Source organism: Megalopta genalis, chromosome 8 (assembly GCF_051020955.1).
Source record: "Megalopta genalis isolate 19385.01 chromosome 8, iyMegGena1_principal, whole genome shotgun sequence".
NCBI lineage: Eukaryota > Metazoa > Arthropoda > Insecta > Hymenoptera > Halictidae > Megalopta > Megalopta genalis.
The window spans coordinates 18,333,230-18,351,320 of NC_135020.1; the positions used below are offsets into that span (position 1 = coordinate 18,333,230).

At 41.2% G+C, this 18,091-nt stretch overlaps 1 protein-coding gene across 5 annotated transcripts in view; it reads right to left on the minus strand.

Moving 5' to 3' along the window:
• LOC117227652 (uncharacterized) overlaps nt 1–17,676 on the minus strand; it is a 664,926-nt gene extending 647,250 nt beyond the window's left edge. For 3 of the 5 annotated variants that reach the window (XM_076524319.1, XM_076524317.1, XM_076524318.1), the window contains exon 1: nt 14,983–17,676. In XM_076524319.1, the coding sequence (XP_076380434.1) occupies nt 14,983–15,480 (498 nt within the window). In that variant the 5' untranslated portion in view covers nt 15,481–17,676. The remainder of the gene's footprint in view (nt 1–14,982) is intronic. The other 2 variants (XM_033483090.2, XM_076524316.1) reach the window with 2 other exon arrangements.
• Nucleotides 17,677–18,091: the final 415 nt, after the last annotated feature.

An 18,091-nucleotide genomic window follows, 5' to 3' on the forward strand; every position in this document is an offset into this window, starting at 1 on the left:
AGCGACGCTATCGGAAATGTAACTGGATTGTACGCGCGCGGTCGAGCAGCGTGTAAATGCTGTATGTATTATTCATTGTTCCGAGAAAGGAAACTTCTCTTTAACAGTTCTCCCGTAGATATTAAGAAGTTTATAGATCGATCTACTCGAGAATGAAAATATGTTTCGATTCGCGATTATCGATGTTCCGAAGACAGAGTTTGGAAACGATTTAATGCATTTTGTTGTTTTCGAAAAATGCACGAAGTTTGAAGAAATTCAAGCTTCCGACTCTTTTATGCGGCGATACATGTTAGTTAGTTTTAGCGATTTTTCGGTTTAGCGTTGGTGTATGGATCGTTAGTCTGCATCTTCTACCATTGATCGAATATGTATATCATAATTCAGTAGATTTCACGCTTCATGTAAGTCAAATCATTTATAACAACTATGAAGGTCGTTGATGATTATTTTCTAGAACTGTACGCGATAGGATCCAATGAGATTAGGATTTCATTTTCGATACCGACAGAGGATCATCAATGGGATAATAACATGAAAGTAATCGAATCATAGTGGCGTAAGTGACATTTTCTTGATCGTGAGACACATGTGTTATTTTTAACATGCTTATTGTTCACTCAGCGAAGTTATCGCTAAGATAATTTAGAATTAAGTTAATCGATAGTAACTTCATAATTTTTTAACCGTCAACTACGAACTTATTGCATTTTCTTTATCTTTTTAACGAACGGTTTTGATCCGTTAACACTAAATAAATAATAACAATAATTTATTTCACTTGTCTTTTTATCATTTTGGCATGTATAGATTACATTTTAATACGTAAGTCAAAATTTGCCCACTAATACCATCGCGTGCAGTGAAACAATTTTTGAAACAAACCGCAAGGTTCGTTTAATCGTATCTCCTCTTCCCAAATTATTCATTTTTGTGCACAATCTGACCGTCAATTATAAAGAGAATTTACACTTTCTAAGTATACACTTTTTATTAAAAACATGTAAGACAGTCTCCGACGTGCCTCTTACGTATTTGTTGGCCAAACTTCCATTCTTGTGCTCGGTATTTTAAGTCTTGTTTGAGATTATAATAAGAGCGCCATGTTAAAGCGTAGTCCAGTTGTGCTTCCTCTATTCGGACTGAAGCGGCCGCGTACGAAGTCCTCGGTTACTTTGACTACAACTGGGCTACCGAGAACAGTCTTTGTGGTCCGCGACGTTCCGATTTTCATACTTTTCTCTCATTTCCATCGCGGCGAGGGGGAACGGCGCGACATATCCGCGGCGGCCTCTGAAAAATGTTTAACATCCGCGCTATCATCCGGCGTGTTCTTGTGATAATCCAGCCGTGAAGAAGTGCACATACAAGGATTCCGCGGAGCCGGAACGAGCTGCGGGAAGAACGGAGATGAGGATAGGATTACGTTAGGTCGGCCGTGTGTACGCTCGCGTAAGTGTAAATCGAGCATACGTTGCCGGAGATGCGGCAGATATATCTGAATGCCCGTGATGAGAGTTAAAAGTCCCGACACGGGGAAGTCCTCTTTGTTGTTCCACTCCTCGCCCCTCCGCCCCCTCGCCGCCGTTCCTCGTCCGTTTGTTTTTCGCTCGAGTGTGGTCGATGTCCATCTTGGCGATTCTGCCGGCGCAGTGAAGTCTTGCTTTCAGCCGACAGTCCCGTCTGGTCCACTTGATCGACTTAAATAAACCAATACGCTGTAATTTTCTCCCATCGGAACGAATCAAACACTCGACCGACCGATCATCTCGGAGTACGTACTCGATTTTTCTACATCAGCCGGTCTAATTTGTTTACTTCTAAACAGAGAATACTGTCGCGAATCTCTTCCTGCCAGCCGGACTGTACACACTCGAGCAGTCAAATTTCGCGAAAACGCTTACGGGGAAAAATAACTTCGCTTAATTAAAACTGCGAAGGTGCCACGTTCTCCTTGGCTTATACAGTGGCAGGCTATTTAAAAATTTTGTAAAAATTTCCTGAAGTACTGTCCCGGGTACCTTTCGGGGCTGCGAAGTTGAATCGCTCCGGAGAAGTTGAAAAAATTCGCAATTATTTCGCGATGCAGTAGCGAAAATGAGCGCGCAGAAATTTTTGCTGGCCCACGAGGTACGTAGCTGGATTAGCAGCAGTACCGTCATGGCAAAAACTCTCCTCGGCATTGTTTAAACTTCATGTTACGCCGTCGTTGCTATTTTATCTCTTTTCGGCGAAACCAACATGTCCGTGTAAGAAAACCATTTTGTTGCTACGTCGACTTTAACCCTCTACGGGCCCATGTAACTTTCAAGTCACAAGCTGTTATATCCACATTTTACCGAATAGTCTTAGTTTTTTTCACAAGATGATATATACGTCTTAATTATATAATGCCTCTGAAATTATCAATAACAATATTAACGACGGTTGGCAGCACCAGCAACCTGAAATGTCAAAATAAATACCTTGCAATTGTTGTCTGCAGATAGAAACCAAAGGGATATCTTGCACAATTGAAATTATTTGTGTTTTTGTCGGTGTTTACTAAATAAAAAAAAGCGCACATAATAGCACTGGGTTGGTATATCAACAACAATTTATTTATTTGCATTTCAATAATCATTTTGTTACTATTTGTATATGATACAGTTTTGTAACTTTCAGGTTACATTGGGATATTGTGGTAGATTCGAGTGTAGTTAGGATATAATAGTTGTGCTTTCTTCTATTTTCAAATTTATACATCAAATACCCAAAATATGGATACAAAATCATATAAAAATAAAAAAGGAATTAGAATTAGACCCATTAGCGGTAATAGACCCGAAAAATCTTTATTAGATTCTGAGTTCGATGAAGGTCATCCAGCAGCATTTACCTGACGACGCATAAATATTAAAAGAAAAGATGAAGTAGCACATTGGTCAATTTTTTCAGCCAACAGAGGGCGCTGCAAAAAGCCGTAGTGTAAAGGAGTTCCAAAAATTAAATGTTCCAAATGCAACGGCATTAACGCCAAATTCAAACTGTTTTGTGGAATTTCACGCTTAAGCATTTATGCACAGAAGTGGAAACATTGTCGTTACTTCAAAGTTACAAATTGAATTAATTATAATACAGTTGTTTAAACCGTTAAATATTTTCTTAATTAGCATATATAGGTTTATAATAATAGATTTTCCGTTGCATAAATTTTTTTATATTTAAGAAAATAATTCGACCCATGGAGGGTGAAAAGTTTGCAAGAAATATGTACGACGAATTTTGCCTGTTTATAAATGAAAAATAAATTGGTGAAAAATCTGAAAATTTTGAGAGATAGAAAATTCGTCTCCCTTGCAACTAACGCAAAAAATCATCGCTAATGAAGTTTCGTAGGCTAGTAATACATATGTGCACGACCGAGGAGCAAGTTCATTACCGAAGTATGTAATTCGACGCAGAGCTAGACAGCCGGCGCGGATGCTTCGACGGGGACAGCTATCTTCGATCAATTACGGAGTGTTGTCGTCGTCGTATAATGTATAACGTTTTCTGTTCCACGCTTCCTCCGGGGTCCCATTCTGCTTCCGGAATAAGAGAATCTCATTCGCCGCGTTTGATATTTCATTGAAACGTGCTCGGCCAGGCCGCTTGCAAGATGGAACGAGTCGGAAAGGAACGGAGAAGAGAACGAGCGGTTCAGAAAGAGCTGTGACGGGGATGCCTAAGGGATATCGATTGAACATTCGTTCAAATATTTAAACGCTATTACCGCCGGTCTGCGTGTAGTTGTGCCACACGAAGAACTTAGTCGCTGTACTGGTCTCTCTCTCCCTCTCTCTCTCTCTCCCCTAGAATATCAGAAACTCACCTGATCGATCACTTACTAAGCATGTGTGATTGGGATCGACGAAACCACCATTGGTGGCTCGGTGTTTGCGCCGACCACATATTTATGCGATCAAAAATGAAGATAAGAGAAAATATCGCGTTGTCGAACCGGTTCTGCCGGTCTACCGCAGATCTACGAGATTGTCTCACTTTCTGGAATATTTAGAATCATTTGGTCCATTGTTGCTCGCACAACATATTCGACGAACCAACATTCTGGTACATTTTCCTTCGACCATTGTACAATGGTTAAATTGCAGAGAAGCGGGATCCTATCGCAAAAATCGAATTTCTTCTCCGTTTTCTGTATGTACAGAAATGTCTCCCTAATGGACGCTCAGATTGTGCACAAAAGTGGACAATTTTGGAAGAGGAGATACGATTATTCCGAGTCTTGCGGCTCATTTTTATAATTGTTGACAATTCATAATTATAACCGCAAGGCTCGAGTGATCGTATCTCCCTCTTCCCAAATTATCCATTTCTGTAGACAATCCAGAGTGTCAATTAGGGAGACATTACTGTATTTAGAAAAATTTTTCTTTGCTACAAGATGGTAACATGTTTCACAATCGAAATATATTTCTCCTTTTACGTTATTATGTAATAAGAAATACCGACTTGACGACCGAATTATGCAAATGAAGATAAAACTTTTGTAACTCATTGGAAAACATAAAAAAAACAGGTTTGCATTATACTTCGATGCTTGTTGGAAAGTATATTTCAGTTATTTTTGTATGATTTGTTGGTGAATATAAACGAGTCTTTAATCAATTTCAATGTATTTAGAAAAACTGTAGAGTTTATAACAGTTGTAACTTCGAGAAGGTTTACAAAAACATGGCGAACTTGGGGCTTCATTCGTACGAAATTGATTTGTTTTCACACGTCATTTCGCGAGTGCTACTTCTGGCTACTTTTAAGTACGTGTGATTTTGTAGAAATGAACGGCCAAGGTCTTAACGGGCGCGTGCCGCGTTTCAACGCTCGTCATTCTGAAAGAAAGAAGAAATTTCTTTTTATAAGAAATACTAGTCGCCTCGGTTTTTTCAATGTTAATACATATTTTAGAATCGATAAAATTATTCAAATTGCTTTCTTCTTTCAATAATTGTAACAAGTTGAAAATTACTTTATAATATCCTGAAATTCTTCTAACGTCTTTACAGTCTTGTATTTCACTTATTCGTTTCTCTCACAAATGCATAAAATCCGCAGTCAATCTATGAGATTAAAGATGGAGATCTGCAGGCGGTTCTTTACAGATCCGCGAGATTGTCTTTCTTCTTCACGAAATATTTAGGCTCATTTGGTCCACCGTTCTTCGCAACCTTTAGCAAAGTGGGATTAAAAACGAAGTTTCTCACGGATTCTCAAGATTTTCTATTTTCTCTAAATATTTGATAACTTTCTGTCCATTATTGTGTTGACTTATTCGACGAGGCAACGCTTTGGTACATTTTTCTCCGATATAACCAATTTTGAAGTCAGATTCGTGTTTCGAAGATAAATTTCGATCGAAGCATGTATTTTGAACAGGATGGAAGAGGAAGTAATAGAAGCAAGGGCTACCGAGTAGACAGCACTTCTCCAGAATCTCAAAGAGCCATTTTTGTAAGGGTCGTTGTACGAACTTGACCGATGTCACAGACGCTGATTTTCACCCGACCGAGATTCCACGATTTTTAAACGAGCTGTTGTTACAAATATTCTGATTTGCAACAGTGACGCAGAGAAAGAAACCCGTAGAATTGTTCGTATGTATGTAATCCGTTAACAGATTAACTTTTTAAAGTGAAAACCAGTACAGCTACTTTTACCTTGAGGATAATCCGATTGAATCTGATTAAAATTGTAATCCGCACTAAAAACGTATTGTGACAAAATTAAAAGAGTCTTTTAGAGAAAGAAATGATTAGACAACACAGTTGAACATGTTTCTCAATTTACACGGAGCATTCGTTTCAGCTGGTTCTCTTTTTAATATCGAAACCGCTTCAATCCAGTTTGACGATACAACAAAAAATGTATAAGAGCAAAGCCCCGTGTACGGTAGAAAAATATTCATTTTCACGAACTTTTACCAAACATAATAAATAATGAAACTTCAGGAAAACCAATTCAATTTTATTTGTTATTGCTCTCCTTTTTAATTGGTTCGAGGTTAACGATCTCGATACCCAAATATTTCCCACTGGTGTAATAATTTTAATACCGTAAAGCGTACTTTACGGGAAATTCTATGGCGCATCCCGCGGAGTTCCAATATTTGAAAAGGAATCAAGATTTTTTAAAAGCTGTTAGCACGATTCGTTTAAAATTGAAGCGGGGAATATAACCCCTCGTTCTGTCGGCCAGTAAATAAATTGTCTAAAATGATGGATATTTAAACTGCAATTTACCAATCCCTTACATGTATTTTCAACCAGTGTTCGCTAAACCCTATGTTACCTGAGCTTCGTATCACACGAACCCTACATCAGCGTATTCTGATACACACATTGTAACAGTTGCGCCCTAAACCTTACCCTATCCGTTTACCCTTACTTTCGCTTCGAAACCTTTTCCAGCTCAAAATCCTGCAGAAGGAACAATAAAACTTCACATTCCTCCCTTTTTGTTATTTTATCGGGGTAGGACGCGCGTCTACCACTTTATTGCTGGAACAGAATTCGTACGTTGCGTTTAGCAACTTTTTCCACCGTCAAACATTCACTCATCATGTCACCGAAAAATATTAATCTTTTCGTGGATTATAGTCGATTCTTCGACAGATCAAATTACAAACATGAAACTGCAATCATGACAAAAGTAAGAGAAACGCAAAATGGTGAAAACATTCGAAGAATTTCAGAATAAATGTCTGTTTAACATCTGCCGAAATCGAGCTGGAAAATTTCTAATCATTATACTTTAGAACATTACGCAAATTATCATTTTCATACATTTTACAACAATTTCGAATCAACGATACGTTTCTTTCGTCAACTGGAAGATCACTCGTTGTAAAAAGAAAATGAAAGTGTTGCTAGATAATATAAAATCACCTTAAATCACATAAAATAACCTTAAATGCATAAAGATTTGCAATCTACTCATATTTATTGTTTTAGATCATTTAGATGTTAGTTAATTCATAGTAACTTTATAATTTATTTCACCTTATTTCAATTTGTTTCGTCTTTTTAACATTTTGGTATGTATAGATTACATTTTAAGACATCAAAGTCAATATTTTCGAATATACGACATACGTCATTATGATTCTAATCCACTTAATTTGCAGACACATCGTTTCTTAGCTAAGAAAATGCGTTCGAAGATCTAAACGCAGCTAAAACGATACGCGCATTAACCCTTTACGCTCGAGCGGCGACTCTAAGGCAGCACTAAAATTGTTACACCACGTTCCAAGATAATTTTTATAATATCAAAGCTTAGGTATAAGGAATTGTTAAAAGTTTAACTGTTGTATGAGTCTGAAGACTCGATTTCGTATGCATAAAATGCACTTTGTCATTAAAATGGAAATACCATAAGTCAAAAAAGTTAATTTAAATTTTCCAGTTAATATGACTTCGAGTGCAAAGGGTGAACGAAACCCCCGGTATACAAAAGTAGAGTCGCTTCAGATCCTCTTGAAATAAATTAATGCAGAAACTTATGAATTCGTACGACCATCCAGAATGTGTCCGCTCATGATGTTTAGCATGAAAAGTTCCCGTGCCGGAGTGCATGCGTGCAGCTATAAATTGTCACGAAGAATCGGAGCCGCAAGACACCCACGTGGGAGGTACAAAACGCCAGTTTTATTGAAAGAACGAAAGCCAGGAGATACACACCGTGCGTTCAAGTGAGCGTTTAGAGCGCTGTTCCCCGGACTGTTGCGAAGCGTGTAGTGTGTTTCAGGCTCGGCGGGCAAACTTCGCCAAAAATTATAACTAAACAACGTTGCCGCTCGCCTACGCCCGTTTTCTCCAAGCTAGAGCTGCGGGGTAGAAGCGCACGTTACGAATCCGCGTTGAAGCGCGCGGCTGCCTTCTACGATTCTCAAACGTTTCACTGTGTGTATCACGGCTTCGCTCCCGAGTGCTATAAATTCGACAATTTTCAGAATTAATGCCAGAATCCACCTACAATTTATTAGTATGCTCCTTTTTTCTTGAAACTGATCAATATCATTTCAATTCCCTTTTTTAATCCTTTGCACTCGAAGCCATTTTAACTGTAAATCTAAATTAATTTTTTTGGCTTATGATATTTCCATTTTATATGACAAAGTGCATTTTATGCATATAAAATTTAGTCTTGGGACTCACACAACAATTAGACTTTTAACAATTTTTTACATCTAAACTTTTATAATATAAAAATTATCTTGAAACGTGATGTAACAATTTTTTAATGGCGCCTTAGAGTCACCACTCGAGTGCAAAGGGTTAAAGATGCAGTAGAAAATTTATTAGCGTAAGTAGAAAGAACGAAGGTGAATCGTGTTTGAGTGTTGCATTGGCATCGTACTTAGCAACATGATACATATGCAGTGGCGCGCATTCGGACATCGTTTAAATCAGAATAATTGTTTTAATAGTGGCCCAAAATTGTCTACAATTTCTTTTGATAGTAATTACTTGGAATGGAAAAGAAATAAAAAAACTCACGTTTTTCAACTTCTTCATCTAAACTTGTAACTTACAGGGATGCTGAAAAATTCGCATTTACGTCTTTTATTTCCAGCTGTAGAATCTACTTGATACAATTCCCTAGCATGAATTATGAAACATCCTGTACAAGTTACCGAGATCTATAAAACGCATTGTTTCAATTATAGGCTCAGATAAAAAAGTGAAAACACTAGATTTTATATACATTATATATTAAAATCATTTTAAATATATTATTATATATATTATATATATATATATATATATATATATATATATATATATATATATATAAACTAGATTTATATATATATATATAAACTATAAATAAATATATACCATAAATATCACTTATAAATAAACTTTTATTTTTCCCGTCGTTCCAAGTAACAGCATAATGAAAGGAAAGTATTTTAGTCATTGTACAGAAAACACGTCCCCGCTAACATCTCCAAAAAACTCAAGTCGTTCCGTTCAATTTGGAAACAAGTTATTCGGTTTTAAAAGGTGTACGAATATTAATGCGAAGTCAGCGTGTGTAGATCGTATCACAATTGCCGGCGGAGGACCTCCCCAAAAATTCTGGAATCGCAAACTCAACTGTAACTACGCGACATCGCATTCGAGACCAGCCGCGGCGGTACGAGCAAAGAAAACGTGTTCCAGCCGAAATGTTTACGCCTACAGGATGTCGTCCGAAGAATTTCCTTCACAATGACACTCTCGGCTAAAAATATGGTAAAAGAACAAACACGCAGGATCGGTGTCGTTAAAAGCAGAATTTATAAAATTGCAAATTCCTCCTTGATCTCTTTCATTCGAGTGCATTAAGGACTCTGCAGAACGAGCTTCCACCGATGCCCTTAATTAGCGAACATAGCTTGCGTTCGTACTTTTCTTACAGAGCTGATTAATAACGCGTCGGCAGAGGACCTTCTCCCTTATTTTTTCGCCGTAAGATATCCCCGGTGCCGTTTGATAGAGCGTGCTCTCCTCAGTATGCGCATAACCGTGATCCGTTTTGCAAAAGAACCTTTCTTTTTTCCGAAACGGTCCACGGTCCGCCGATGCAATATTCACGACGTGTTTACTCTTTGCACCATAAACGAGCAGCTGAACAAATAAATAGGCGCATAGTGGTGCTGATTGTATCGCGGATACCGTAATTGGCTACGTGGTCCCTATGCTTGGAATGTTGATTGGCCAGATACGTGGCCGAGGCGCCGTACAAATCGGACCTTCCGGATTGAACCAATAAATACGAAAGTATGCATCCGAGCCGGAGGTGGTAAGTATCATTTTGACGGAGGTCGATGCCGATGCGTTCGCGGGCCGTGAAATCTTGCAAGCGGGCTGAAATCTTGCACGCGTGTACACACGCGCGTTGCACGTGGAAAGAGAGAGAGAGAGAGAGAGAGAGAGAGAGAGAGAGAGATCAGCACACCGGCAACGCGAGTTCGCATATCTCGTGCGTGGTAGGGTAAAAAGGAGCAAGTGACGGCCGGACCACCGTGCTCTGAGAGAGAACAGGCATTTTTATTGCCTTTTTCTTGCGCCGCAGTCATTTGCGTGCGAGTATGCGAGTATTCGCAGAGAAAAACCGTTGCGCACACAAAGTGCCCCGAAACGTATTGAAAAATATGAAATTCGACGGGGGTCGTCGCGCTTTAAACTCTAATACCGCGCTGTCCTTAGCACCAGCTGGTAAATGTTCGACAGAGATTAAACCGTTTGTTCCTTTCACGTGAAGATACAACTGCGGAAAGATCGAGGATATCTAAACGAATGATATAGATATACAGAATGTCCCAAAAATGTTTCGCAATACGGAAATGTGGGGTAGCTGAGGTCATTCTAAGTAACTTTTTCCTTTGCAAAAATGCAATCTGCGGCTTTGTTTACTATTTTTGTATATAACGTAACAGATACCATAACGATAGAACCGCCGAACGGGTCAAAAGGGATCCTAATTTTTTCATTTTATCGTTAATGAAATTATGAGAATGTTTCTATGAGAAATGTTCTCACGTATTCGTTTACCAATGTTTCCTAATTTTATTTCACTTTTAGCCACAATGTGGAACGTTGATTTGTTGTTTCGCCTTTACAATCAAAATCATGCATCGCAATTTTTATACCTTTCTATTGAAACTTACTTTTTTATAAAATTGCAAATTTCTTGTTAATTTATATCTAAATTATTTTATAAAAAGAAATTATTCCGAGATAAAAATATGGATATATGTATAGAAGGTTAAATCGAAGCCTGTAGAATGATTGTTTAACAATTTGTTTAACACGTTAACTGGCACGTTGATCGGAAATTACATTTTTATCGCGACAAAGTCCGCTTTCCGGTTTTACCGATTAAATTATTTCGATTTTCGCTGAAGGATAATATGTATAGGTTGAACAACGTCTATGTATTTTCATTTCCATAAACAAGCATACAACGCGAGACTTTCCTGCCGTCCACATTCAATTACGATTTGTTTCGGTGCAATTTACAAATTGGTGGATCGGGTCGCAGAAATGTGCTCGGTGGCCGCTTTGAGGATAAATTCCGTGACGTTTAAGCGAGACCCCCGAAACGCTTTAATACTTCGGAATGCAATATAAACCGCGAGAATTAATTTAACCGGTAACATTCTTCATAAAAAGTAACGAGAAAAACGCGCTTTTTTTCTCTCGTACACCTATTACTTACAAAAAATGGGGGGGGGCGGTGGGGGTGAGGTGGGGAGAAAGAGAGAAGAACGCTCTATCCAGCGGCACCGCGAACGCTCTGCAGATAATCACCCTTAACCCGCTAATTCCTAGACTTCGCTGCATTTTAATTTGCTCTTTTGCCAGCCGGTTTATCGATCAGCTACAGCACCGTAAGCCCGGTGAATTATACGAGTTCGCAATTTCATTAATAGCCCAACGTTAAACACTGTTTTTCATTGCGGCGCGGCGGCTCGTAAAACGAGCCGTAAAATTTTCAAATTCTTCGCGCTGCCTTCATAAATTCGATATTAATCTGCGCCGAGGAGGCGCGGGGGCGTTGCGGTTTAATGCGTAACGACACGATCGAATTAAAATTTAGAAACTATTAGGGGAACCGACCGCGGAAACGTATCCAAGCGGCACGCGTGAATTCCTGGTGGTCGGCGACCAATCGTAATTCCCGCGTAATTTACAATTTTCACCGTGGCACCTGGCCTTTTATCATTCAAATTCGACGGCCGCCGCGTCGCGTCGCGCCGGACCCGAGCCGAGCGGGAGAACCGCGATTTGTATAAGCGCCACCTTGCCCAATAAGCTAAGCAGCCGTGACCATAAACCGGTGAAATAAGAGCCTCGACGTAAACGCGGGGTCATAATGTCGCGGGCATGAATGTAAATAACAGCTGAGACTTATCCTCCCGCGATAAAACCACCCAGGCCTCCCAATATAAGGCGTCTATCTTTCCATCTGCATTCAGCCCGCCGCTCGCTAATTAACGCACGCAGATACGGGAAAGACGTTGTCGGGCTGTGTGAATCATTAGCGACGAGGTTGAACCTTACAGTTGTTTCGAAGTCGATAAAGCGACCAGGCTTTACATTCGTGATAACGATACGACTGCACACACACACACATACACACGTGTCGGGAACGCGGCGAATCCCACCAGCGACAATGACGAGTCTCTGTAATTCGTATTTCACTTAATTCGAATTCCATTTGCCTTACTCGGCTCTTCATTATCAGTCACGTTACACGTTTACACCCTCCCGGGCCCGTAATAAGTCGTGTATTGAGGCATGGAGGTCGAGGAGAATAACTGTTCCTCTCTGTACAAACAGTCACGAAAGTCCTACGTGCGAGTCCTGAATTTCGGCAGACGGATCGCGAAATGTTTCTAGGGTTTGTTTATGGAATATTCGATGGAAACTCGAAACGGAATCTCACGAAAATTTGCAATTACGTATCCTCTTGGCGGATTGCAGCGATTATTGTCGTTTTTATACTATTTAAAATTTACTTTATGAATTTGTTTTTGTGAGCAACTGTGCTCGTGAATCATATAAAAAGCGATTAGCTATTTGTTATTTGAAAAGTGAACAAAATTTCAGCAGTGGACGCTTTATTATACGTTTTCCTGTGTGTGTGTGTGTACTTCTAGTACAGTAATTAAAACATTGCCTGAAACGCGTATTGAAAATTATTTGACTGCATTTGTTACGCAAACAATTTCTCTGGTAGATACAATTTGAGAAAAGTTACCGCAAAATAATCCTTCCAAACATCCTTTCTCGTATGAAACTAGTGTATAATTTATAAATATTTATACTCTCATTTACTTTGCATCATCAAATTACTTCAGCTTACAGCACGAATTTTAATATTATTATTTGAAGTTATTATCAAAAATTTGAACTCTTGAATTCAAATTATCTTTCAACTATCCTTGCTGCGACGTCCAAAAACAAAAATGGCTACTACAAATTTGACCATTTTGGCAGCAATACATTCGGTGCAAAAACATTTCATCATACAATTGAGCCGTTTATTTTGAAAGTGGCAAGGGGGGGTTTTAACACGTTTCAAAATATGGATGCTAACTTTCGAGAAGATTTACTTGTATTTGTTATCTCAGGATACTGATATTTTTCTCAGTATAAATAATTTCGTATAAACATTAAAAAAATCACCACTTTTCATTGCGATAAAGTGACTTATGCCACTTTCAAAATAAACGGCTCAATTAGTGAACTGCTCAATTAATTATACGTCGATATTTCGTCAAGTAAGATAGAGCACTGAAGTATTATAGCGTGGTTTGCCTTATCCGATGCGGTTGCTAATAGTAACAAAACAATGAATCACGGGATAATCCGCGCTCCGGGCGTATCTCGCGAGGCTTACGAGTTTTCTGCATCTTCTGTTCCGAGTTACTATTGACCCAAATACAGTCCTTTAACAGCCTAACACAAGTCGATTCGTGCCTCTACAGTGGTAACCGTAAATTCTTTAGCGCGATTGAAAATAACAATACGGCTGGATATGTTTAATATTTAGTGTTTACATAAATTACATAAGCTATTTACATCTTCAGTTTACCCGTTCTGTATTAATATATAAATTAGCAATTTGAATAATTTATGTATGTATATAATTTATGAATTTACTTTACGCAACAGTCCAATATTTAATGGTGCCGGAATTATCACTCGATGAAACTTTCATTTACATGTGACATTTGTATTATTAATTGTTTCTCGATGTAAGTGTTATCGCGTAAAAGGTTCGATACATTAATTGTTGCATGGAAGTTGGTGAAAGTTTATAAAATTGCTTTCCTAAAGCTATTATTATACTGTGGCGTTAAATTTGTAACGGTGTGTCGAATTTTCTCTCTCTCTCTCTCTCTCTCTCTCTCTCTCTCTCTCTCTCTCTCACACACAGAGATTGAGTGTATTCAGTAGTTACATTTTTCTAAACCGTGAATTGGAAACGGATTACCTTTGAATATATGTGATTCGGTATATACTAGGACCAACCGATTCTATAATGAATGCGGTTTAGATTCAATTAGTTCGTTCTAGCATATTCCATTATAGAAGCAATATATTTATTTAACATGTTTATTGCGTTCCAATCCCGATTCGAATTAAACTGTCTACACCGTCGCGTTCAAATGTGCTCAATCTAATAATTGACGGTTCTTTAAAAAAAAAAAAAAACAATATTGTTGCCACTGTTAACTATTGCTTTTATTTCGAACTATCCTTAAGTATAACTACAGTATTATTAAGCTTCTTAATTACAAAAAAAATTGTGTACCAGTTTAATGTGGGCATACATTTTTACACCATAAGTATTTCTCAAATGAAAATAGGACATTGTCGCTTTGTATAACTAAACAAAATACTGAAAGAAGAAGAATAAAAAATTCTCCAAGGATGTTATCACTTAAAGTGCATCATGTTAGCAATGAATGAGACCACTCCTTCCAGCATACCGCGTACACCTATCTTACACGTATGTTATGTTATCCTACCGTATCCTACAGTATCAAGCCGTTTATGCTCAAATAAAATACCTTGTTCAAGCTATAATAATTTTCTAAAACCAACAATATCAACCACAATCATCTCAAACAGCCAACATCTGGCGCCCCCTAGTTTCCTAACTCAGTTCCCTCGCTGGAGGAAGCAACCATAAAAAAAAGGAACAGTCTATGATTGACATATCCAGAGTCAACGGAATATATTTAAAATATTAAAGACCTTACTATCCAAAGAATCGTTCTTAACGACCAGTAAATGACAAAGAAACCAAAAGAATACAAATTTGAGGTTATACAATTTTGTACCGGCTGCCTGCCAACTCCCAGGCTTTCATCGACAGAGGAGACATCTCTCGAAGGAGCGAAGTGAAATTACGAATAAACAAAGACAGGTCCGAACTCACCGGTGTTGTGTACGGTTGGCAGGCGAGCCTGATGCCGTCGTGTCTGAGCTTCTCCTGCAGCAGCATCCTCAGCTGCATCCCCGGGATTCTGACGAGTTCCGCCTTCCCCTCCTCGTACTCGTCCGCGAACTTGGTTAATTCCTGACCGCCGCTGGAAGAACTGGCGGTCGGCGATGCCCTCTGTGCCTCTTTATCGCTGGGTGGTCTCTCGGAGGACGTCCTGGAGGACTTGGAGCTGACATTGTCGCAGAGACAGTCGTTGCTCTCCTCCAGCGTGAAGTAAACGCTCGCGGCGCCCTCTTCCCGGAGAGTCTTCACCGATTGCAGCAACCGAGCGCGATGGGTCTGGTTGAAGACCCCGATCGCGTCGAGATCGGGATCGCCGATCTGCTTGCAGATCTCAAGGTCGTCGTAACCGTTGTCGATGAACGATTCCGAGTATTGACCCAGGTGGAGGGAACGCAGCCACTCCACCACGATGTTGCTGGCCATCGTCATCTCTGCCGCCGCTCTGTTTAATAACCGCGAAAACGCTTCGAGAACGCCCTCGCGCGGCTCTTTCTTAAAGTTTCGCCTAAGCGAGAGTCTGCCGCCCCCGCTGCTCTAATCAGCCCCGTGTTTGTTAATTTTTGTTAATCAGCCCAACTCTTACGCGACGGTTCCTCTCGATGCTGCTGTTGTTGCTACTGCTACTACTGTACACCGTGACATCTTCGAACGTTACACAGGAGAGTAAAAGAGGAAGAGAGAGAGAGAGAGAGAGAGAGAGAGAGAGGAAGAGTGAGATAACCGAGCGAGAACTATGTAGTCCCGGAGACCACGTTCCTTCGGTCCGGGAACGATGCTCAAACGAAGAAATCACGTATAATATTCGCGATTCAATCGGGTGGACCGATTCCCTCCGAGGGCGAGACGATCCCAGGCCCGATTGGTTTTTCGTGTAATGGGCGGCACCTCGATTAACGGCTCCTTCGAGGATACCGGATAGAGGATGCGGGGGGCTACTGCACCGGTCACGTTCGATCCCCAACGTACACTGCTCTAGCTCATTACGAGGCGCGGACCGTCCAACTGGTCCAATGTATCGATACGATCTCCTCTTGAACGCTTCTACAAAGCCACTCGCCTGATTCGCTCGAACGCTTCGCGTGTACGTAGAAATATATACACACGTACACGATATAAAGGTTATGTGTATGCTCCCTCTCTTTCTACGGTGTGTCCGTATGTATAGGTGCGAATTAAAAGACGAACGCAGTTAATCGCGCTCCGTGTCCCTGCCTCCGTTTCACGAACCGCGGTCGGGGGTAGCGGCCAGCAGAGACCTACGGGGAGAGGCCAATCATTTCAACCCCAAATCGAAACCGGCGCTCGTACACGTGTCCCGATGGAAGCACACGAGAGAACCCAGCATCGGTAGGTTGGAGTGGGGGCCGTTCGGGGGGAGGTGAAGGAGGAGGGGGAGGGGGGTGGGCACACCGGGGCAACCTGCAAATTACAACTGAAACTTTTATCAGCCGCCGCGGAGAACGGTAACGCCGGCGACCGCGCGACGAGAAATTAATTTTTTATGTATGGACCGTGTCGTCCTCCGTCACTTCGGTTGTCCTTGCTTTTTACGCGCAGCAGAAACATTCAGCGGCCTCGCACAGGGTCAACGGCCACCGCGGTCCAGCAGACAAAGGGACACTGACTTCGCGCGATTCGTTTCAGTCTGTTTTAATCGGTTCGCGTTTTATCCCGCGAGTAAACAACCTCGCGCAGCACACACACACACACTCTTGTATTTCTTTCTCGCTTTCTCTCTTTCTCTCTCTCTCTCTCTCTCTTTATCCTTATCCTTGCAGCACGCACGATTTCAAGTCGAACGTGTTTCAGAGGTTTTCTATTTTCTCGAGTTTCACGATACCGAAATTGGTCGTTAGAGATTCGCCCCGCTACCCTGTGTCGCTATTACGATCCTGACACGTCTCTCTGGCTGGTTCTCTCCCGTGACCTTGAGGATTCCTGTCGCACAAGCAGCTCCGTTCCGACACTATTATCCATTTGCATCGACCACCGACAGGGGCCCCAACGACTACGATTTCTTTTCTTTTTTCTTCACTGGTATAACGACGAACACCTTTGCATACTTGACACAAACGCACCGGGGGATATATGTATGTATATCTCTTCTGCCACACGCGACGGTTACCGAACGTCAGAGAAGACCAAGCGATAGAAGAAGGACGAGAAGAAGAAGAAGAGTCGATGATGGTGTCTCGGGACCCGGACCGCGGAGACGAGAGGCTTCTCTTTTGATATCGAGGGCGTGCGTTTTGTTGCACGCCGAGTGACAGAAAAAACAGGCAGAAGCAGCGGCCCGGATCGTTCGTGCCGGCAACCGAACCGTAACCTTGAAAAACCCCCCGAAAAGAGCCTGCGGACCGACACACGGCTGGGAGCACGCGGTCCGCAACAAACGGCTACGGAACTTTAGCGGTAGTTCTCGGTCGCGCGTTTTCCCGATCTTTTCTCACTGGACTGCGATGGAATGTAACGGAACGACGTGCACGACGAGGACCACGGTGACGATCTTCGATTCGGCTTCACTGAACTCACATCGCTCATAATCACAGGAAACAAAAGCGTCGCTGGTGGTTGACGCGACACGCGAATCGCGGCCCCACGACACAACACTACCGCGACGCGGCACACGGCTCGACTGACACGAGGTCTTCGCCAGAGGGAGCTCCACTCGGCTCTCCGCTTCGTGCCGTTCCCCCACTACTGACCACTGATCGCCGATCCCCCCACCATCGGACCCGTTCCATAACCCCACCACCGGCACGCCGAAGCTACTTGGTCCGGCGAGATCCTGTTGATGCACTCCTACGCCAGGATGCAACAGCCGTGTCCTTCGTCCTCTCTCTCTCTCTCTCTCTCTCCTTCTTCATCTCTTTCTCGTTACACTTTTCTGTATTCTCGCACTCTACCTGTATCTGCCCGGCTGCTCTCCCTCGCCCATGTTCTTTTTCGCGAGTTCGACAGGAGTAGATTACACTGTTTACGAAATACCGGAGCTGTTTCTGTGCTGGTAAGCTCTTACTCTTTTCGTTTCTCTCTCTTT